This window comes from Oncorhynchus tshawytscha, linkage group LG13 (genome assembly GCF_018296145.1).
Source record: "Oncorhynchus tshawytscha isolate Ot180627B linkage group LG13, Otsh_v2.0, whole genome shotgun sequence".
Classification (NCBI taxonomy): domain Eukaryota; kingdom Metazoa; phylum Chordata; class Actinopteri; order Salmoniformes; family Salmonidae; genus Oncorhynchus; species Oncorhynchus tshawytscha.
The window spans coordinates 38,346,942-38,371,603 of NC_056441.1; the positions used below are offsets into that span (position 1 = coordinate 38,346,942).

A 24,662-nucleotide genomic window follows, 5' to 3' on the forward strand; every position below is an offset into this window, starting at 1 on the left:
CCCGTTCATTCTCCTAAACTACTATGAATGTGTCGGCTAGCTGAAGAAATGGGAAACATACCGAATAGACTCACCTAACCGGTAAGCCTACACCAGGCGATTACTTTGGCTAAAGTAATGTGATTTTATTAGAATTAAATCAAGTTAGCCTAGCAGGGAAGTCTGCATCTTCTACAGTGATGTTAAAAGGCCAGCCTGTTGACTCTACCTAGAACCTAGTCTACCATATAACAGCTCTTCTAATGATAGGGACCTGAGGAAGCAAAGGCCCTCCCTCCTCCTCCTCTCACATCTCTTGATCTGAAAGAGAGATTCACCTCTCAATGGTCTCCTGACTCTGATGTGCTTGGACCCATTCAACCTCCTGTCACCAGCTTTATTCCCTCAAAATTCAATTTCCAAATCCCTAACCACCGGGGCACGTGTGTGTGAGGGGGAGTGTGTGTACATGCGAGTGCACATGGGCCTAACGTTGTTGTGGTCAATTCCATTTTTAATAGTCAATTCTATGATTTTTTTAACATGTCCTTTCCAAAATGAAAATGTTTTTTTTATAGGGGGGATTGGTTAGCTGAATGTCAGGTTATTTCCTGTATCAACTGGGTTCAAACAATTGATTCCAGACCTGTTGTGAACATGTGAGACGCTTGCGTGTGTGTGTGTGTGTTACCTGCAGTAGCAATCGCTCATCTCCTTCTATGACAGCCTGGTTCCACTGGATGACATCAGAGAAGGGCAGCTCCCAACCATTACTGAGCAACACTGGAATACACGCCGCCTAGAGACAGCGAGAGAGAATAGACGGAATACTCTGTTCTCAGCAGATGTACGCGTAATAGAATCTATCACTTGGGAAATGGGTGGGTCAGTGTGACAAGAACATAAACGGGCAGGGTCAGTGGTAATGCTACCGTTGGTCATCTGCTCTGCTTGTGGTAGACGGGCCATTTTTCAATATAAATATGTTGTCTAGATTTCCAGGCTTCGTCTCTGACACATACCACCATAGTAGCAGCTGGTACTTCAATAAGGCAGTCTGAGCAGATAATGAAATTGATGACACGTGTGTGTGTGTGTGTGTGTGTGACACTCTCTTGGGGAGGTTGCATGAGTCACAGCTACTATCTTGCCTGTCCCAGGAGCCCCTTGAGGCCCTAGAGAAAAAGAGATCACATTTCTGCTACGTCTCTCACACACGCACACAGATTTAACAGACCCCTAGTCTGCTAATTAAGTACACTACACAGAGAGGATAGCGAGAGAAGGAGTGAAATGGAGCGAGAGAGAAGAGAGGTATAATAGATCATATTTTTTAAAGCTGAGTTTGATGTTGCCGTATCCCCGTTGTTTACTGACAGTCAGGTTTTTGATGTTCTACTTTTCTTTTTTCAGCTCCCTCCTTCAATCTCTCTCCCTCCCTCTCTCTCCAAGCTGCGGTCCTGGGTGTTGATGGTTTTATTTACTTTTCTAATTAAATCACAAGAGAGCAGCCAGAACCAGCTACAGACTGAGATCAGACGACTCCGACTGAGATTCCCCCTCTGGCGGTTTGAAGCTCCGCTAGTTGCTTCACCAGAGACCAGCCCTCACCAAGGCAGTCATGCAGACGACGCTAAGATACGCTAGGCTACGCTCCAGGTAACAGGGTTAAGCCAGATGTTGAGGCCTCCAGAGCTGATGTGAAGCCTGGGGCTCGCCTGAGCCACTTCCCCAGAGACATGGTGCTGTGAAGCGGACTGACTAAGAAGTATTCCCCTGTCTAGATCCCAGTGCAGCTCAGCATGTGGGCATATGTGTGTTGTTGTTTACATTGGGAGATGGAGAGGAGCATCAGGGTCAGTGTGTGTGCGTGCGTGCGTGCACCAAGAGTTGGAACGCAGACAATAAGTTTCCTACCACACTGGTAATTGCACGTTCTTTTGTGGGCTGGCACGAAAAGTAAAAGGAGATCTTACAAATCTCAGACTGGCCCGAATGGTAAAGCAAAGGAGATAGATGGAGGGAGAAGGAGAGAGAGAGAGCGGGGGAGGGAGTGCGGAGGAGGAAAGAGTTAGCTGTGTGAGAGTGAGCTTCCCTGCCAAGCCCTGTGTTCAGTGGATTTGCCCATTCAGCTTAGATCAGCAGTGTGGCAGGCTGGCAACCCTATGAAGGCTTCCGGACCATTGAGAGACTCAGTGAGAGAGAGAAGGAAAGAGAGGGAGAGAGGGCCAGGGAACACAAGAGTCTGGGAGGTTCATTGGTAGGTAAAACCATGAACACAGCTCCATCACCAAAACATCCACATGGGTGGTAATTCCACACAGTTTGTGCCATATCATTATTTCTTTAACTACATGGTTTATTGAAGCTGAGTTTAATGAAAGACAAACCCATTCAATGTTATATTTACCAAATACCCCCCACCCCCCTTTTTTTGTTGCAAATCAGTCAACACCACCATCATGGTTAACGCCTTAACCTTAAATTGTACACATTAGTAGAACACATACATTCATTCGACAGTGTGGCTATGATACTAATAGTGTAATTGCTAACACAATACACGTCAATGCATAATCTTGTTCAGAGGTGTATTCGTGCACGTAGCTTGGTCCCAGGAGTTATAGGAGTTGGCAAGACGGCACAAACAAATCCCATATCTGCGACCATGCCCGTGTATTTTGAGCAGTATTTGGCATTCTTCTAGGACCATGCTAGGGTGTTGTGATCCGTATTTAGCATCCTACCTGCAGAGACTCTAGGAAGCGAAAGGAGCCCAGGCGACGCCCCCGAGGAACCAGGCAAAAGGTGGAGTTGTGGAGCAGCTCTTGGTAATCAAACCTGAGGCGAGAAAGAAAGAGTGGGATGGAGAGTTAGTGTTGGAGGACAAAAAAATATTCTGCTCGCACTTTTACAAAGGCTCCATTTCTGCCATGAAGACCAGAGGTTCTAGAGACAAAAGACTATTACGGTAGGGTCAAGAGAGACCTATTGACATTAGTCTTCTGTTAAAAGACCTACTCAAGTGTTTGGGCACAATTCTGTCTGGGGAATGAGACATCCACAAGCAAACACGCCCACACTCAATATGCTGTCTCGACCTCGGTTATGAAAAGCCAACTTACCTCTTGCACCCTCTACAACCACTGTGATTATTATTTGACCCTGCTGGTCATCTACCGAATGAACATTTGAACATCTTGAAGAACAAGCTGTACTCGTATAATTGACAGGTAGCCTAGTGGTTAGAGCGTTGTGCCAGTAACAGAAAGGTTGCTGGATCAAATCCCTGAGCTGACAAGGTAAAAAATTAGTCGTTCTGCCCCTGAGCAAGGCAGTCAACCCACTGTTCCCTGGGCGCTGATTATGGCAGCCCCCCGCACCTCTCTGATTCAGTTTAAATGCAGAAGTTTCATTTGAATGCATTCAGTTGTACAACTGACTAGGTTTCCCCATTTCCTTACCCTAATCTCCACCAGGCACAGCCAGAAGAGGACTGGCCACCCCTCAGATCCTGGTTCGTTCCTGCCTTTTCTAGGTAGTTTTTCCTAGCCACCGTGCTTCTACATCTGCAATGTTTGGGGTTTTAGGCTGGGTTTCTGTATAATCCCTGCTGATGTAAAAAGGGCTTTCTAAATACATTTGATTGAATAACTGGACCTGTTACATAATACAATTTGGTTTTGTGTTAGAGAGTCCAACAGGAAGACATGGCCACATCTTAGCTATACCATTCCATTGCCACTGACTGTTGCATGTACTACATTTGTATGAACTACATGAGCTGTGTTTTGGGAAGAAAAAAAACTTGTCTCTATTGGTTTGACCCACACAGGGTCAGCTTCAGTGTCCGCTTCTAGAGTTTTGTATTTTAAAAAGGACAGTCAGTCACACTGAAAGACATCCTATCAAATCCAACTGTAGCTACAACGTAACAGTACCCATATTCTGTACACATTCCTCTCAGGACTTGACTTGAGGCTGTTGGTAGAAAACCATGCTAGAAAAAAAGTGGCAATATTGCCAACTAAGATGACCTGGTCCATGAAGTATTTATGTTCATAATTTCAAAGTATAAGTAAGGGTATATGGTTTACGTTAATGCTTTGTGATTATAATTGCGTTGGTGGTCAAAGAGTGAAATACTTTATTCTTTCGGGTATAGGCAGATGGGGATGATGGCGTTGGAATGGAACACAGTATGGCTTTTAATCAAATCCAATCCAACTTTATTTGATGTGCATTATACAGACCTCAAAACATTTGACACAATGAGTTGCTCCATTCCAGCAACATACACTACGTGATGAACATCTCATTCCAAAATCATGGGCATTAATATGGAGTTGGTACCCCCCTTTGCTGCTATAACAGCTTTCCACTTGATGTTGGAACATTGCTGCAGGGATTTGCTTCCAATTCAGCCACAAGTGCATTAGTAATTCACATTCCAAATGTGTTCGATGGGTTTGAGGTCAGGGCTCTGTGGAGGCCAGTCAAGTTCTTCCACACCGATCGACAAACCATTTCTGTATGGACCTCGCTTTGTGCACTGTCAGGAAAGAACCTTCCACAAACTGTTGCCACAAAGTTGGAAGCACAGAATCGGCTAGAATCGGCTAGAATCAATGAAACGAAGGGGCCAAGCCCCGAAACCATGAAAAACAGCCCCCAGACCATTACGTTGCTTCCAGAGGCAGTTTGTAACTCGGTAGGGAGTGTTGTAGTCTATTTGCTCTCTATTTATGTTTATACTTGTGGTCATTCTGGCATCTGAATGGATATCATTCCGACAGTGTTTTGGGTGTGAACGGTCATGATTTGTTCAGGCACCAGCATCCCCTCCGGGTTATGGTGACTGTGGTTTTGTGTTAAGAACTGGTATGGGGCCAGTTGTGTTGTTATGTTCATAATTAAGATGGGTAGGGCTGTGGGTAAGGTGAATTGATCATAAATCAGTTGTTAAGGGTGGAAAAGAACTGTTCAGGTTATGATGGGAGTTGACAGAGTGATCTGAAATCCGTGCATAGTCAGCATTAGAAATGCCCCCGGGAACTACCAAAAGAACCCAATGTTCCCAACTAATTGTGGCAAGCTGCCAATGTTTGGAGTGCATTCTGGTACAAAATGGGTACCACGCATCACCCAGGTGGGCCCTTCACAGTTCTGAGCTAGGCAGCTCAGGTGACCTCCCCACAAGCCCAACCCTCTAAATGTAAAACACGTTGAAACCCAGCAAAAAAAAACTCGGAAATGTAAGCCATTATCAAGCCAGTGGAACCTTTTTAAACGGCCCGTCATGTTGCTCACTGCTCTAAGTAAATAAACACTTTTTTTTTAACGAAAGAGTTCCTATATCCTCGTCTCTCCTGCTCTGAGGGCAACAGTCTTGTTTACACGCTCAAGGGGCGTCAGCATAAAATATGGCCGCCGCTAATCTAGCCTGTCTCTGTCTCGGCTGTACCGACCATTGTTTATTTACCACTCTGTGAGTGATGAGATACAGGCGCTGATGTTAGCATTGATTTGGATCTTGGTGTGAGTTTCTCGGTGAACTGTTGTATGAGTGTCACTGTCAAGGTTGTGGTGTATACATACATACAAATCTGCGCACACACACACACGGAAATGTGCACACACAAACTAACACTTGCAGCACAACACACATTCACATAATGTATGCAAACATCCACCAGCAAACACACACACACACACACACACACATACATACAGTATGGAAGCACATACATGCACACAAAAGGCACAAACACCCTAGAGAATTAGGGTAGCGAAAGGGTGCATTGTTTTCCGTTTGCCACCGCTATACTGCAATGTTGTGCTGTTTTCCACCTATTGAGGGAGCTTAGCCAGTTCTGCAGAACTGCAGTGTGTGTGTGTGCGCAAGTGCATATGTGTGTCCGATAGTTAGTGGATATGAGCTAATGTGTGTTATTTCTCATGCAAGTGTGTATAAAGTCTGTTTGGATGTACTTGTATCGCCACTTACCCATTAGAGAGAGAGAGAGAGAGAGAGAGCGAGAGAGAGAGCGAGAGAGAGAGCGAGAGAGAGCGAGAGAGAGCTCTCCCCAGCATGTGGTGGGAGTGGAGTGAGCATGTCGCTGGCAACCTACTTCATCCCACTCTGGGTCATGCTGATTTGTTCGCTGATGTTTTTTAATGAGCGAATTTACTTAATGCAAGGGAACAAATAAATAATTTAACAGCAGTTTGTTTCCAAGAACAAATGAACAGGCGCTCTCTCTCTCTGTTATTCTCTCTCTGTCGTACTCTCTCACTCTCTTTTCCTTTCCTATTGAATGAGTGAGTAAGTGTGTGTGTGTGTGTGTTGGTTCTTCTATCCTTGTGGTGACCTAAAATCCCCCAAAGTCCCCACAAGGATAGTAAAACAAGGAAAACGATCCCTCGTGGGGACATTACCCACGTCCCCATGAGGACAAATGCTATTTTAAGCTCAGGTGTTTATGGTTACAATCAGGGTTAGGGTAAGTGATTAGGTTTTGGTTAAGGTTAGGTTTAGGGAAAATAGGATTTAGAATAGAAATCAATTTTAGGTCCCCACGAGGTTTGAAGAACAAAACGTGTGTGTGTGTGTCGAGCAGAGCCAGTATTAACAGACTGTTCTGTCTGCTAACGGGACATGGAGCATGTCTCCTTTCTGAACTCCATCGTCATGACCCATTGAGTGTGTGCGTGCGTGTTTGCTTGCAGGGGTACGTTAAGTGTGTGTGTGTGAGCGTTTTTCAAATGCCTATCATGGGTGTGGGATATACAGTAAGTTACTGTGATCTAATATCTAAATGTTCTTTATGTGTGTGAAACTTGAAATTTGTCTACCAGTGTGTGTGTGTGCACTTGGTATTGGTGCACTTAAATGTATGAGCTTCCACCCACTTTGTGAAAAAGTCTTGAACCACCCATATGTAGAGTTCTCTCTTGTTCATGGGGCCTATGAGATCAATGGCAATCTTCTCCATATAGGTACTCCCACGAGGATAGTCCCCATAGGTGCTTGGGGCTTCCTTGGAGGTCTGGCTTTAGCGGCACAGCTGGTACATGTACGACACCGTAGTGTGACTTCCTCTCTCATTCGGTACCAGTAGTGTCTTGTCTGCAGCCGGGCAAGTGTGCGTTCCACGCCAAAGTGTCCGTCTACAGGGCTGTCGTGCATCTGCTTCACGATGTCCGTCCGGAACACAATGAGGTAGGAGTATCTGTGGGTAAAACCCTGCGCCTTCGGTACAGTAGAAGCGGCGTAAGCGAATGCCGTCCTTGACATACAGTCTCTGGCCCGAAAGGCGACATCCCCCGATGATGGGCGTTCCTGTTCTTCCTCGAGCCATCTCTTGACGGGGCCCATGTCAGAGTCCATCCATGGAAGAGAACAGAGTCACTTGTGTCTGAGGCAAATATTTTCCACGTCCAACGTGTCCTCTTCACTGTCCCGATGACCCGACTCCTCGTCGAAGGCCGCTCCAGAGAGTGCAGGCTGTAGGATGGGGTCTTCTCCTACCCTCACTGAGCGGAGCTCCATAAAGTAGCTTCCAGAACGTAATCGGCTATGCTGAGGCAAAGGTCATACTGCACTTCCGGCTGCCTGAAACAGTCATTTTTCTGGGTAGGGTCCTGTATAGTGCAGGGGCAAGTCTGGCGGCAGGGCCTCTTGGACAGGACGTCAGCATTTTCATGGCGGCGTCCTGGACGATGTATGACCTTGAAGTTATGCTTCTCGAGCCACCTCGCTAGTTGACCTGGTTCCTTCATCCTTATGAGCCACCAAAGGCTGCTGTGGTAAATGTGCACAATGAAGAGTCTTCTGAGCAGGTATTGACGGAGGTGTGTAGTGAGCTCCACTACTGCCAGTAGTTTCCTCCGTGTAGTACAATAGTTTTGCTCGGTGGAGGACAGCCGCCGGCTCCCATACGCTAGTACTCACCGTCCTGCATCTGGGACAAGACGGCTCCATCAGCAAAAATCATTGACAAATAGTTGCTAGTCTGAGGTCAGAACGACGAACTGACGGACTTCTGAAACACCGGTAGGCTGGGGCCGTTCTTGGACTTTTTTGAATTTTCTGCGGTGATGCTGTGTTTGGAAACGATGTGTTCAAGGTAGGTTACCTGTCGGCGGAAGAAACGGCACTTGAAGCGTTACAATTTCCGGTTGGCTTGGCGTAGCCGACAGAACACTGCCAGGCACTGGAGCATCTCCGTGACATCCCTTCCCAGGATGATGATGTCATCTAGATATACTAGGTAGGTCGCCCATTGCATTCCATACAGGACACGGTCCATTAGCAGTTGAAACGTCGCTGGTGCGTTACAGAGCCCAAAAGGCATCCCATTCCACTCAGAGGCCCTTCCTGCTGCAGAAAGCGGCTGCTTTACGGGCCCTGACGCTAAGTCCGCGCTAAACCATTTGGCTGTCCACGGGGTATCGGATATGAATTCTTAACAGTAACTCATTTAGAGCCCTGTAGTCCACACATTGATGGTATGTCTGGTCCTTTTTGCGTACCATGACTGTTGGTGAAGCCCAGCTGCCGTAGCTTGGAGAGGCTACTCCAGTTTCAAGACTTTGCTGGAACTGCTGGTCTGCATTGAGCTACTTTTCGAATGCCATCCACCACGGTTGCTGCTTCACAGGTGGCCCAGGCAACGTCCGAATGTCATGCTGTACAAGACCAGTGCGACCAAGATCAGTGGGTCCAGTAGAGAAGACGTCCCCCATAGGCACTAAGGAGTTGCGCAAGCCTACTTTGTTCGTCTGCACTTAGTGCAGCAGAGCTCTCCGTATACACCAACTGTAAGTGAGAAGAAACCGCTGGGGAAACGAGACTAGTTCAGTGGGCTGAACAACCGCTGCAGCCCGAATGGATTCCAGCAATAGCGCCCTTTTACTTTCACTGACTCTGTTCCTGGATTGTAGAGCCTGATGGAGATCCTGATGATAGATAATAATAAGAGTAAAATAAAAAACAGTAGCAGCAGCATGAGTGTGTCACACCCTGATCTGTTTACCCTGTCTTTGTGATTGTCTCCACCCCCCTGTGTATTTATACCAGTGTTCTCTGTTTGGCTGTTGCCAGTTAGTCAAGTCTACCAGCAATTTTTGTGTTCAGCTCTTGCTTTTCCACAGTCTCTCTTCTCGTCCTCCTGGTTTTGACCCTGCCTGTCCTGACCCTGAGCTCGCCCGCCTGACCACTCTGCCTTCCCCTGACCCTGCCGTCCTATACCTTTGCCCAACCTCTGCCTGACCTGAGCCTGTGCAGATAGTCCAGGGAAACCATGATGTCAGCGGAGGCTTCTGAGGGGAGGACGGCTCATAATAATGGCTGGATTGGAATGGAATTGGAATGGAATGGCATCAACACCTGGAAACCATGTGTTTGGTGTATTTGATACCATTCCATTCATTCCACTCCAGCCATTACCACGAGCCTGTTCTCCCCAATGAAGGTGCCACCAGCCTCCTGTGCCTGACGTGTGGAATACAGAAAGTAGGCCTGTGTACAGACTGACATTGTGCACTGCAGTGTACTGTAATAAAGTGTACTGGTGTGAGGTGTGTGTGTTCTGCTTGCACTCTGTATATATATGTGTGTGCGTCTGTGGTCTGCAAACGCCTCACAGATGCTATTCCGATCCCCTGTGTCCACGGGGGGGCTGAGGTTATTAAATATTAAACATAGAATATGACGGAAATCCACGTTGGAGAAAACCAGAATCGAATCGAGCAGTCGTGGCAACAGACACACTGTTCCCGCCCACACAAATGTCACACACACATCTCATTTTCGATGTCACTGTCCTCTGTCGGTATCTTTTACTCTCTCAAACACTCACATCCACACACAATCTGAAGATTGAAACAATCTATACATATTTTCTCTACTAAACAGATAGACCACACACACAAATGCACAACACTCACACAAACATGGTACACAGATGGTACCCGTGCACACAGCACGGCAGCTTCTGTCAGCATGCTGAGGCCCAGGGCTCACTGTTGTACGGCTATCACCAAAAGGATGTTTAAAAAGTATGCATCACAGTGACTCACTCACTATGTGTGGGTTGTGTACGAATGAAGGTCTGTTTGTTAAGTGTGAGCTCGTGCATGTCTCTCCTCATCTTCCCTCTCTCTTCTCCCTCATTTCCCCTCTCTAATCCCTCATTTCCCTTCTCTCTTCTCCCTCATTTCCCCTCTTCTCCCTTCCCTCTTTCTTCTCCCTCTTTCACTCTCAATTTCCCTCGTCCTCGCTCTCATCGCCCTAATCTTCCCCCTCTATTCTCCCTCATCTTCCCCCTCTATTCTCCCTCATCTTCCCCTCTATTCCCCTCATCTTTCTCTCCCTCATCTTCCCCCTATTCTCTATTCTCCCTCATCTTCCCCTCTATTCTCCCTCATCTTCCCCCTCTATTCTCCCTCATCTTCTCCCCCCCTCTATTCCCTTCTCTGTGGTCACGGGCCCCATATGAAACATTGATAAGGTAATGAAGCAGAATAAAGGGGGGAGTATTGAGCCAATACAGATGGACACACATGGAGGAGGCACGACCAGTTGATTGACAGCGGCTGCTGGTCAGTTAATACCGCACCACATTTCTGCCTAGCAAAGGTCAGATGTCAGTGACGTGTGTGTCTGACGGGCAGTATGGATTCGCTAAATAGTCAATACCGTGCATGCTCTGTTCACCTCGGCAGACACAAAAGTCAATACCGTGCATGCTCTGTTCACCTCGGCGGACACAAAAGGGCTAACCCTGAGACGCATACCATGCACACACACACACACACACACACACCACTGTCATACAGTACTTCTACACCCATCATACAGTTCATATGGACTTTAACGTTAATCCCAACACATACAACAGCTATAACACTGTCCCTGCCACACTGCAACAATGGCAAAATGTATTAGTGAAAATACAGTCTAAGAAGTACTACTCATACTCCAACCATGCACTGTCTGTCCAGCCTACATATGTCACTACAGCCCACAGTGCTGCCTCCATCCATATTCCATACTGCAGTAGACTGGACATTTCTCCTTCCAGGGGGATACAGAAAGAGAGAGCACAGGATGTGGCCAGCTGTTAATGCCTCTGGGACAGCCCCAGCACCACACACAGAGGAAAGAAATGGGGAATGAGTGATAAGGAGAGGGAGAGAAATAGGGGATAGAAAGACAAACAGAATTTGCAGCAGAGACCGGAGCAATGAATAGAAAACTAGAAAGAGAGGAATAGGATGTGTGTGTGAGGAGGCATTATGTAGCAATTTTATCTGATGGCTATGGGTCAAGATCAGGGTTACACCCTACACAGAACATGCCTAAGATAATACAGTTGGAGAGACAGAGAGAACGAGACGGAGGTGGAGCGAGAGACTGAGACTGAGGCAGAGAGAGAGAACGAAGGAGAGAGGGAAAGGTTTTATAGGCAGTTAAGGTTTCAATGTGCAGAGAAATAAGCTCTCCGAGTATCCTCTTACATGAACGAGAGAGAGAATCTCCGCTTCCACTGCAAACGGAAAATGCCAATAGGTTGCTGTGCATTATTACTCAAGACTTAGAGTGACCGGTGCATGTTTATGCTCAGTGTGTTTGTTTATATGTGTGCATGTGTTCGCGCATCATCTCCTGCTGTGTGTAAGTCTGTGTGTGTGGGCACGTCACGGTGTGTGCAGATGTTTAATCCCATCTTGTATACAGTATGTCTGTATCTTCTATGGATGCCCCCCTCCCCTCCCCAATACGACAGTTGCAGAAGCCAGACAGATAAGCCTGTCTCTCCTGTTTTTCCTCCCTCCCTCTGTTCCTCCCTCCCATCTATCTATCTCTCTGTCTGTCTGTCTGGCTTCTGTCCCAGTCCTCCCTTGACACACACGTTGTCGCTATGATTGATATATTACTCAATGCGTCTTCCGACTAAGACGAGGCTAACAACAACAGCAAGCCAAAATATCAGAGCTTAGACAGCATCTTCTTTATCTATTTTTATTCATTTGATTCCCTTATCTAAAAGGGAAATCATCATAATGATTTATTTACACTGAACAAAGATATAAACACAACAATTTCAAGAGTTACAGTTAATTTAAGTAAATCAGTCAATTGAAATAAATTCATTAGGCCCTGAAACATGGATTTCACATGACTGGGAATACAGATAAGCATCTGACTGGGAATACAGATAAGCATCTGTTGGTCACAGATACCTTAAAAAAGGTAGAAGTGTGGATCAGAAAACCAGTCAGTATCTGGTGTGACCACCATTTGCCTCATGCAGTGCGACATCTCCTTCGCATAGAGTTGATCAGGCTGTAGATTGTGGCATGGTTGTCCCACTCCTTTTCAATGGCTGTGCGAAGTTGCGGGATATTGGTGGGAACTGGAACACGCTCTCGTACATGTCGATCCAGAGCATCCCAAACATGCTCAATGGGTGACATGTCTGGTGAGTATGCAGGCCATGGAAGAACTGGGACATTTTCAGCTTCCATGAATTGTGTACAGATCCTTGCGACATGGGGCTGTGCATTATCATGCTGGATGGAATATGAGGTGATGGCGGCAGATGAATGGCACGACAATGGGCTTTAGGATCTTGTCATGGTAACTCTGTGTATTCAAATTGCCATCAATAAATGAAATAGTTGTCTGTAGCGTATGCTTGCCCATACCATAACCACACCGCCAACATTGGGCAATGTGTACACAATGTTGACATCAGCAAACCGCTCGCCTACACGACGCCATACACACGGTCTGCCATCTGCCTGGTACAGTTGAAACCAGGATCCATCTGTGAAGAGCACACTTCTCCAGCGTGCCAGTGGCCATCGAAGGTGAGCATTTGCCCACTGAAGTTGCTTACGATGCCGAGCTGCAGTCAGGCGAAGACCCTGGAGAAGACAACGAGCATGCAGATGAGCTTCCCTGATATGGCTTCTGACAGTTTAAGAAATTATTAGGTTTCATCAGCTGTCTGGGTGGTGGGTCTCAGACGATCCCGTAGTTGAAGAAGCCGCATGTGGAGGTCTTGGGCTGGTGTAGTTACACGTGTTCTGCGGTTGTGAGGCCGGTTGGACGTACTGCTAAATTGTCTAAAATGACGGAGGCGGCTTATGGTAGAGAAATGAACATTCAATTATTTGGCAACAGCTCTGGTGGACATACCTGTAGTCAGCATGCCAATTGCAAACTCCCTCAAATCTTGAGACATCTGTGGCACTGTGTGTGACGACAACTATACATTTTAGAGTGGCCTTTTATTGTCAACAGCACAAGGAGCACCTGTGTAATGATCAATGGTGTTTAATCAGCTGCTTGATATGCCGCACCTGTCAGGTGGATAGATTACCTTGGCAAAGGAGAAATGCTCACTGACAGGGATGTCAACACATTTGTAATAAACACTTTTTGTGCTGATGGAAAATGTACGGGATCTTTTACTACAGCTCATGAGACATGGGAGCGACACGTTGCGTTTATGGTTTTGTCCAGTGTTTTTATTGAACACGGATAATGATCCACATGTAAGAAGGAATGGAGATGTGACAGTGTCAAAGTTAGCTCAATTCCGTGGGTGGTCTCTAGGATATCTGCTATTGATGTTTTTTTGAAGCTGTGTTAGTGCCTGCCGGTCCCCTGTGATTCGTTTATCTAAGAGCTATGCTAATTGCTCTGTTTCTCGGTGTTGTTTTTGAACATAAAAACATTTACACGAGGGATAATAAAGTTATATTGGATTGGATAGCATCCACACATATATTATACAAGTATAACATTGTCTATCATCCATATTAGTGGCGGACGTGCAAATTTAATGTAAAATGTGACCCGTGGATGTTTATGAACTTAATTACTCCTACACATGAAGTAAAGCCATTTGAGACTGGGTTTAGTGCTGCATTAATGTACCCATTTTATCCTTTTGAATACAGTGCATTTAGCAAAACGTAAGTGCAGGAACTCCTGCATAAAAGATAAGCTATATTGTACAGGCAATGTATGACAACATGAATTGCACTGATGTTTTACCTCTGATCTAAATACGGTACATGGTAGAGATTGATTGACCATTGTTTGGCAGACCGATGTCCAGCCCAGTTTCCCAGTGGATCCCATCCCAGCCTGTATAGTATACCCATAACTTAGGATATTACAGAGGTCTTGAACTACAGCTACTCTCTAGTAGAAACCACACAGAGCTTAGTTCATATCCTCACTGCTATTTGTTCTGGACATAGTACTTAGATCCACATATACACAAATACAGTCCATCCTGTCATGACACACAATCCACTCTCTTCTCTCTGTGGAGGGGGGGGGATCTGTGTGTGTGTGTGTGTACATACATCATTGCCTGCTTCTTTTAACGCCTATCTCCATTTCTCTCGGTCTCTCTTTCATTCTCCTCCATCTCACTTTCTCTCTCTCCCCATCTCTCAATTCAATTCTGTAGACTTTATTGACATGGTAAGTTAAATAACTTTTACATAGGTCAAAGTACACGTATAACAGCAATGGTGGGACCAACAGCAATAAGGCATCTATAATACTAGTAGTAGTGGAAATGGCATTACCATCAACAGCAACTACAACAACAATATTAGTGACAATAATAATAATAGATGAAAGCAATAGTAGTAGGCCAGTCTCAACATGACTGAGAAGACACATGGCATGGTATGAAAGCCAGAACAAAACGGCAAATATTATTGACGTTACATTGCTCTTCTTACTGTCCGTCCCTCAGGTTATGGCGGGAGGGCACATTATCACCTAATAATTACGAAATGTTTTCATCACTTATAGTTGCAAATCCTTTGTACTGAATTATAATTTGGGGAAAGAAAGATTCTCTAAGTATTTGCCACAGTGTAATAGGAAATGCAGTTCTGTCTCTCTGGGCAGCCGGGTTTGCCTGCGACGACCGTTCTCTGTGGCCAGACTGTGCTCACTGAGTCTGTACCTAGTCAGTGTTTTACTCCGTTTTCTATCTGCCACAGTGGTCAGGTCGTCTGCCTGTTTAGGCCCAAATAGCATCGAAGTTCTGTGGTGTCTTTCCAATAGGTGTTTTATTTTTGCTCTGTGATAATTTGGTTTGGCCAGATTTCCTGAGTGTTGTCCTGAGGCTATATGGGGTTGGTTCGGGTTAGTGAACTGAGCCTCAGAACCAGCTGGCTGAAGGGACTCTTCTTTTCGATCTCTTGACATTGCACACTGAGTATACCAAACATTAGGAACGCCTTCCTGATATTGAGTTACATCGCCCCTGTTTGCCCTTAGAACAGACTCAATTTGTCGGGGGAAGCGTTCCACAGGAATGCTGGCCCATGTTGACTCCAGTGCTTCCCACAGTTGTGTCATGTTGGCTGGATGTCCTTTGGGTGGTGGACCATTCTTGATACACACAAGAAACTGTTGAGTGTGAAAAACCCAGCAGCGTTGCAGTTCTTGACACAAACCACTGCGCCTGGCACCTACTACCATACCCTGTTCAAAGACACTTAAATCGTTTGTCTTCTCCATTCACCCTCTGAATGGCACACACACACAATCCATGTCTCAATTGTTTCAAGGCTTAAAAATCCTTCTACAACCTGTCTCCTCCCCTTCATCTACACGGACTGAAGTGGATTTAACAAGTGACATCAATAAGGGATCAGACTTCACCTGGATTCACCTGGTCAGTCTGTCATGGAAAGAGCAGGTGTTCTGAATGTTTTGTACACTCAGTGTAGGGCTGTGTGATGACATTTTCCAGGGTCGGTTGTTTTTAGATGGTTGTAAAATTTCATGTCTCTTTTTTCATTTCGAATAAGGAAGGGTATTGGCCCAATTGTGCTCTACATTTAGTTATTTTGAGGTTCTCTGCATTTGAAATACAGTCTAGCAAAACTCTAGCATGCAGTATTTCGATTGGATGTTTGTACCATTTGGTAAATTCATTATTAAAGAGTGGACAGTCCAGGTGGATGGTGGGCCAGGTGTACATTGGGTCGCAGGGCACAATCCCGGGAGAGGCCGGCGTTTATTCTTTAGATTGTGGTTGGGTGGAAGTCCTTCCTCTGTAGAAGGGTGGAAGCCACAATCCTTGAGTTGGGGAAGATTCCGGAGGCCTTCTCAATCACTCCCCGTAGTGAAGTGGCCACCCTCTCCTGCTGAACACGCAGGTCATTGCTTCCGGTGTGTATGATTATGTGGCTTGGCGACCCGAGATGGGCCTTATCAAGCAGCTCCATGGCACTCTGCGTTGTTGGGCACCACACCTTTCGCCTTTTGTGTCGAGGGGAAAAGTTTATTCTCCTGAACAAACTTCCCATTTGAGTCCAGCAACAGGACGATATCAGTGTGTCTTCTGGACTAGAGGGGATAGAGTTTGGGCTGGTGGGTGTTCAGGCTGGTCTGTGCCGCGGTCAGCGGGATGCTGTTCTGTGAGCTGGGGTGAGGCGTGCAGCAGGCAGGGCTTGGGAGGCCTGATTGGTTGGGGTGGGCTCCAATGTTGTGTGAGGGCAAGTCACAGAGTGGTGATCTAGCTGCTCCTGCAGCATGTTCTCTTTCTCTCCTGCATCTCCTCTCCTAGGGTGGATCAGCTCGTTATTACTGCTCTCCCTTTCTTTGTGGAGCTCTCTCACCTCCTTTGTTAGAACAGCCAGCTCTCTCTTGAGTCAGTCTCTCTCTTGCTGAACCTCTTTCAGCTGTGCTGCAAGGCTGCTGTCCTGCTCTGTCCTCACCTTGGTTAGGAGCTCCTCTAAGGTGTGGATGTCTGGTGGCTGTTTGCTCATGCTCACCCTGAGCAGAACCACCTCCCCCTCCAGTTTGGTGAACTCATCCCTCATGGCAGCTCATGGTGGTGAGGAGGGCCTGAGGGAGGGGGGGGTCCTCCACTATGGTGGGAAGAGAGGTGCTGGATGTGCCTTTTTGGGTGGCGTGAGTGGGGGTGAGGGTAGTGCTGGTTGAGTCTCTCTTGTGGGAGGGCGTGCCACTGGTGGTGGTGTTCTCTCTCTCTCTGTTCTCTCCTTAACCCATTACAGTCGAAGCCCTGTCTAAGCTGGGGAAGGGGGATGGGGTTCTACTAAGGTACATGGACATTTTTTAAGAAGGTTATACCAAGGATCATTTTGCTAAAAACAATAAGTGGTTAAATACACTATATATGTACAAAATATGTGGACACCCATTCAAATTAACGGGTTAGGCTATTTCAGCCTCAACCATTGCTGACAGGTGTATAAAATCGAGCACACAGCCATCCGATCTCCATAGACAAACATTGACAGTAGAATGGCCTTTCTGAAGAGCTTCGTGACTTTCAACGTGGCACCGTCATAGGTTGCCATCTTTCCAACAAGTCAGTTCATCAAATTTCTGCCCTGCTAGAGCTGCCTCGGTCAACTATAGGTGCTGTTATTGCGAAGTGGAAATGTCTAGGCGCAACAACGGCTCAGCCGCGAAGTGGTAGGTCACACAAGCTCACAGAACGGGATCGGCGAGTGCGTAGCGCGTACAAATCATCTGTCCTCAGTTGCAACACTCACTACCGAGTTTCAAACTGCCTCTGGAAGCAACGTCAGCACAAGAACCGCTTGTCGGGAGATTCATGAAATGGGTTTCCACAGCCGAGCAGCAGGTACACAAGCCTAAGATTACCATGCGCAATGCTAAGCGTTGCCTGGAGTGGTGTAAAGCTCGCCGCCACTGGACTCTGGAGCAGTGGAATTACGTTCTCTGGAGTGATGGATCACGTTTCACCATCTGGCAGTCCGAAGGACAAATCTGAGTTTGGAGGATGCCAGGAGAACGCTACCTAGCCGAGGAGGAATAATGGTCTGGGGCTGTTTTTCTTGATTCAGGTTAGGCCCCTTAGTTCCAGTGAAGGGAAATCTTAACGCTACAGCATACAATGACAATCTAGTTGATTCTGTGCTTCCAACTTTGTGGCAACAGTTTGGGGAAGGTCTTTTCCTATTTCAGCATGATAATGCCACCCTGTACAAGATGAGGTCCATACAGAAATGGTTTGTCCAGATCGGTATGGCAGAACTAGCCTGAACAGAGCCCTAACCTCAACCCCATTGAACACCTTTAGGATGAATTGGAACGCCGACTGCGAGCCAGGCCTAATCGCCCAACATCAGTGCCCGACCTCACTAATGCTCTTGTGGCTGAATGGAAGCAAGTCCCTGCAGCAATGCTCCAACATCTAGTGGTAAGCCTTCCCAGAAGATTGCTGGCTGTATGGCAGCAAAAGGGGGGACCAACTCCGTATTAATGCCCATAATTTTGAAATGAGATGTTCGACAAACAGGTGTCCATATACTGTATGTGTAATTTGGTGGTTTGATGTAGTTTCATTAACTCCCCATGCTTTTTCTGGCTCGCTGGTTAGCTTGCTGGCAAGGTTTTTGTTGTGTAACATTAGCTAGCTACTGAGAGTCAATCATTCTTCATTTGAGGCACAAAGTTATTTCCCCCCCCCCTATTCTGATTGAATAGAGTTGTTGCTCATTATTTATTGTCTTGAGTGTTTATCTCATTTTAAAAACAAAGAGCGAGAAACAAATCAGGAGCTCACGCTGAGCGTGTCTCTCTCTCTCTCCCTCAGTCTCTCTTTGTTAATTACAGTGAGATGTGGATAAAGGGACTAAGCTCTATAATCTGGACTGATATGACCTGACCACCAGTTGATCCCTTAGCACTATTACTCACTCCTCAACCAAGCACTAACATGGACACACACACACACACTCCGAGCTGAGAGTTTGAGAAACTTCATCAAAGGATGTTATGTATAGAAATGAGACAACTGTCCATTAGGCTAAAGTGTAGTGCAGTGCAGAAACACAGTCCTGTCTCTCTGTGACAAGAGAGAGTAGCAGAGAAAGACAAATATTAGGGGGTGTGTACTAAGGTGGGGAGCAGGGAGAGTGGGATACAGAGCCGGCATGAACATGGAGAGGAAGACCAGGAGAAAGGGGAAGAAAGACAGCGTGGGTGAGGGGGGAGCAAGAGATTGGGAGGGGGGGGCTTTGTGTATGTATCACAGGTGGCTGGTGTCACCTTAATTGGGGAGGATGGATTCATAGTAATGCAGGAATGGAATAATCGGAATGGCATCAAACACAAACATTCACTCCAGCCATTATTATGAGCTGTCCTGCCCTCACCAGCCACCTGTGGTCTGTACAAATGTAGAGAGGGGCAGAGAGATAGATATTGTGAAAAGGGAAGCTGGTGGATGTTTATTGGGATGAATCTTGTCCTGGACGCAGAGCTCCCGATTTCCATTACATGGGCCAGCGGTCAAAATAGGCTTTACTGTATATTGTAAAAAATTTGGGTAAGGCATAAGGTTAGCAGTGTGGTTATGGTCATCCCAATAAATACCTATTGGTATTTATAATACCTATTTTGTATTTTTTTTTTGCATTTTGTGTAACTTATTTTTAACAATGTTGCTGCTACCGTCTCTTATGACCGAAAAGATCTTCTGGACATCAGAAAAGCGATTACTCACCGCGGACTGGAAAAAACATTTTCCTTTAACGAGTCCGATGAGAAGGATATCCTGTTTTCACTGGAACAGGCCCAGATCCATGCCTTTTGCGTGAAGAAAAGACGCCGGAAGATCGGGTACCCTTCTGAGAATCCGGAGGCGAGTGTACTCCCATTGCCTTCCATTCATCTTGCTAACGTGCAGTCATTGGAAAATTGATGACCTACGATTAAGATTATCCTACCAACCGGACAATAACCGGAAATATTATGTTTCACCGAGACGTGGCTGAACGAAGATACGGACAATATAGAGCTAGCGGGATTTTGCATGCATCGGCAGAACAGAGACGCTACCTCTGGTAAGATGAGGGGTGGGTACTTTATGATTAGCTATAGACCACACTATCTACCAAGAGAGTTCTCGTCTGTATTATAAGCTGGCACTAAGACCGCTCTCAACCAACTCTATAAGGCCATAAGCAAAGAAGAAAATGCTCACCCTGAAACGGCGCTCCTAGTAGCTGGGGACATTATTGCAGGCAAACATATCAGATTTACCACATTTTTACCAGCATGTCACGTGCAACCAGGGGAAAAAAACCTAGACCACCTTTACTCCACACACAGAGATGCATACAAAGCTCTCCCCCGCCCTCCATTTGGCAAATCTGACCATAACCCTATCCTCCCGATTCCTGCTTACAATAAAAAACTAAAGCAGAAAGTACCAGTGACTCGCTCAATACGGAAGTGGTCAGATGACGTGGATGCTACACTACAGGACTGTATTGCTAGCACAGACTGGAATATGTTCCGGGATTCATCGAATGGCATTGAGAAATACACCACCTCAGTCATTGGCTTCATCAATAAGTGCATCGATGACGTCGTCCCCACAGTGACTGCACGTACATATCCCAACCAGAAGCCATGGATTACAGGCAACATCCGCATCGAGCTAAAGGCTAGAGCTGCCGCTTTCAAGGAGCGGGAGGCTAATCCAGATGGTTATAAGAAATCCTGCTATGCCCTTGGACAAACCATCAAACAAGCAAAGCGTCAATACAGGATTAAGTTTGAATCCTACTACACTGGCTCTGATGCTCTTCGGATGTGGCAGGGCTTGAAAACTATTATGGACTACAAAGGGAAACCCAGACGCGAGCCTACCAGACAAGCTAAATGTCTTTTATGTTCACTTCGAGGCAAGCAACAATGAAGCATGCATGAGAGCACCAGCTGTTCTGGATCATTGTGTGATGCCGCTCTCGGTAGCCGATGTGAACAAAACCTTTAAACAGGTCAACATTCACAAAGCCGCTGCGGATTACCAGACGGATTACCAGGACATGTACTCAAAGCATGCGCTGACCAACTGGCAAGTGTCTTCACTGACATTTTCAACCTCTCCCTGACCGAGTCTGTAATACCTACATGTTTCATTCAGACCACCATAGTCCCTGTGCCCAAGGAAGCGAAAGTAACCTGCCTAAATGATTACTGCCCCGTGGCACTCATGTCGGTAGCTATGAAGTGCTTTGAAAGGCTGGTCATGGCTCACATCAACAGCATCCTCCCAGACACCCTAGACCCACTCCAATTCGCATACCGCCCCAACAGATCCACAGATGACACAATCACACTCCACACAGCCCTTTCTCACCTGGAGAAATTGAACATTATGTGAGAATGCTGTTCATTAACTACAGCTCAGCATTCAACACCATAGCTTAGTGATGAGCTTTGTGCGTACTAAGGACTCTGGGACTAAACACCTCCCTCTGCAACTGGATCTTGGACTTCCTGACTGGCTGCCCCCAGGTGGTAAGAGTAGGCAACAACACATCTGCTACGCTGATTCTTAACACTGGGGCCCCTCAGGGGTGTGTACGTATTCCCTGTTCACCCATGACTGCATGGCCAATCACGGCTCCAACACCATCATTAAGTTTGCTGACGACACAATAGTTGTAGGCCTGATCACCGACAACGATGAGGCGGCCAATAGGGAGGAGATCAGAGAACTGGCAGTGTGGTGCCAGGACAACAACCTCTCCCTCAATGTGAGCAAGACTAAGGAGCTGATCGTGGACTACAGGAAAAATGCGGTTCGAACAGGCACCCATTAACATTGACTGGGCTGTAGTGGAGAGGGTCGAGAGTTTCAAGTTCATTGGTGTCCACATCACCAACAAACTATCATGGTCCAAACATACCAAGACAGTTGTGAAGAGGGCACGACAAAACCTTTTCCCCCTCAGGAGACTGAAAAGATTTGGCAATGGTCCACAGATCCTCAAAAGGTTCTGCAGCTGCACCATCGAGAGCATCCTGAACGGTTGCATCACCACCTGGTATGGCAACTGCTCGGCATCTGACCATAAGGCGCTACAGAGGGTAGCGTGAACGGCCCAGTACATCACTGGGGCGAAGCTTCCTGCCACCCAGGACCGGTGTCAGAGGAAAGACCATAAAATTGTCAGAGACCCCAGTCACCCAAGTTATAGACTGTTTTCTCTGCTACTGCACGGCAAGCGGTACCAGAACATCAAGTCTAGGACCAAAAGTCCCATCAACAGCTTCTACCCCCAACCGTAAGACTGCTAAACAATTCATAAAATTGCCACTGGACAATTTACATTCACCCCCCTCCCCCTTTTGTACACTGCTACTCGCTGTTTGTTTGTTGCCTATGCAAAGTCACTTCGCCCCCACCTACATGTACAGATTACCTCAACTAGCCTGTACCCCTGCACACTGACTCGGTACCGGTGCCCCCTGTATATAGCCTCGTTAGTCTTATTGTGCTACTTTTTATATTAGTTTACTTGGTTAATTATTTTCTTCTTCAACTGTACTGTTGGTTAAGGGCTTGTAAGTAAGCATTTCAAGGTAAAGTCTACACTTGTTGTATTCGGCGCATGTGACAAAAAGTTTTATTTGATTTGAAAGGGCTGGAGGGATGGCAAGAAGAAGAAGGTGGTAGAGATTAGGAGGTCTGCTTGGAGGGCAAAAATAAGGGAGGAAGGGAAGTGGGACTGAAAGATTGTTTCATTATCAACTGTTTTGGCAATGGGCAGGGTTTACCACTCATTCCAATAGTGTGCTGGAATGTAATCAAATTGAAGGGGGGAGACTGTGAGAAAGAGAGAGAGGCCAAAAGGTGGATGCAGCCAGTCAAGATGCTCTCAATGGTGCAGCTGTAGAATGTTTTGAGGATCAGAGGGCCCATGCTGAATCTTTTCAGCCTCCTGAGGGTGGAAGAGGCGTTGCCACAACTGTGTTGGTGTGTGTGTGGGCCATGACAGATCCTTAGTGATTTGGACACGAGGAGCTCTCGACCCGCTCCACTTCAGACCCGTCGATGTGAAAGGGGTCATGCTGTTGTTCTGGCACCACACTGACAGGTCTCTGACCCTACTCCCGAAAGTCTGTCTCATCATCTTCGGTGATCAGGCCTACCACCGTCAGGTCGTCAGCAAAATGAATGAGGGAGTTGTGTGTGTGTGTGTGTAGTGTGTGTGTGTGTAGTACTGCCTTTTTGCTTCCCTCCATTTCCTATTTTCATTTTCCATGAGATTTAAACCCTCTTCCCTCATGTCCATCACAGACTTGGAGACCACAAATGAAAAATCAGACTCTCTCTATAGTTAAAAAAAAAAAACCTGTTATAGGGAAAGGGGGAAGAGATGGAAAGGTTGAGAGAGATTTAGAAAATAGGCTGTCTTTTGGATGAAGGAAATGGTGTTGAATAATTTATGACTTTACACATCAATGACAGTGTTTCCATGCAGCTCGCAAATAAATAGGTGTTGCATGCTCACACGTTAAAACACCGAGTGTTTTTTGGAGTAGCTGTGTGTGCGTATTTTTCTGTCTAGCCTGTGTGTGTGTGTGTGTGTGTGTGTGTGTGTGTCCAACGTCTTGAAAAATAATAAAGCCAGACGCTTTTTAGTCTTTAGCCAGAGTCCCTCATCTTGAGAGAAACCAACTGCTGTCTGCCACCCTCCCTACACACTCACCCTTAAAACCACTCACCCTTAATGCCACACCACCAAACCAGAGAAACGTCAACAGGCTTGTCATCATTAGCAGACCACCTATATGCCTAACCCAACAGCAGATAATAGTAGATAAATAAACATTGGCAATAATAGATCAGTCAATGACTCCACTGGCTTCAAAGACTATTCATTAAACCTACTTTGGCCTTAAACAAATACATTTAGAACAATACGTAAGCAGCTGTACCAATAGTCATTGATGGAAGATGGAACGCCCATCCACAGGTGCAGGTACAGTATAACAGAGTTGACTGACCGCCGCTATGAAGTTGTACACTAAGGAAACAAACCATGGCCAACAGGACATACAGTACCAGTCAAAAGTCATCAAGGCAAAGCGTGGTTACTTTGAAGAATCTCAAATATAAAATCTATTTTGATTTGTGAAACCCTTTTTTGGGGGGATACTACATGATTCCATATGTTTTATTTCATAGTTTTGATGTCTTCACTTATTCTACAATGTAAAAAAGTATTGAATGAGTAGGTGTCTAAACTTTTGACTGGTACTGTAGGTAGTACTATTCTGACCATGTATTCATTAAGAAAATATGTTTTTTTCAACATCCCTGTTCGGTACTTAGTGATAACATGGTAAATGTTTCTACATTATTTACAATGTGAAAATACCCATCAATTCTGTCTACTTGTACTCCAATTCATGTATAAAGTCCATTTATACAGTAAGCCAAGCATTGTATACTCTTGAAACAAAACAAAAAAAATACACAATTCACTTCCCGACTCGAGTTGACCCCGACTTTAATGACTACACATAGAAAAAAGACTGGCTGCGTTTTAAGGAAACAAGATTAAGCTACTATTCATTCCAATTCTTTTTTCATCAGTAACATCTGTGATTTGGCATGGGCCCCCAGATCCTCAAAAGGTTCTGCAGCTGCACCGCCGAGAGCATCCTGACCATTTGCATCACTGCCTGGTATGGCAACTGACCGTAAGGCGCTACAGAGTGTGGTGCGTACAGCCCAGTGCATCACTGGAGTTAATCTTCCTGCCATCCAGGACCTATATAATAGGCGGTGTCAGAGGAAAGCCTATGAAATTGTCAGAGACTCCAGTCA

General features: G+C 46.1%; 1 protein-coding gene across 4 annotated transcripts in view; it reads right to left on the reverse strand.

The window, feature by feature from the left end:
* LOC112264884 (exostosin-1c) overlaps positions 1 to 24,662 on the reverse strand; it is a 71,627-nt gene that overhangs the window by 4,205 nt on the left and 42,760 nt on the right. For all 4 annotated transcript variants that reach the window (XM_024441783.2, XM_024441782.2, XM_024441781.2 and 1 more), the window contains exons 3-4: positions 2,727 to 2,820; positions 671 to 778 (exon numbers count right to left, since the gene is read on the reverse strand). In XM_024441783.2, the coding sequence (XP_024297551.1) occupies positions 671 to 778; positions 2,727 to 2,820 (202 nt within the window). The remainder of the gene's footprint in view (positions 1 to 670; positions 779 to 2,726; positions 2,821 to 24,662) is intronic.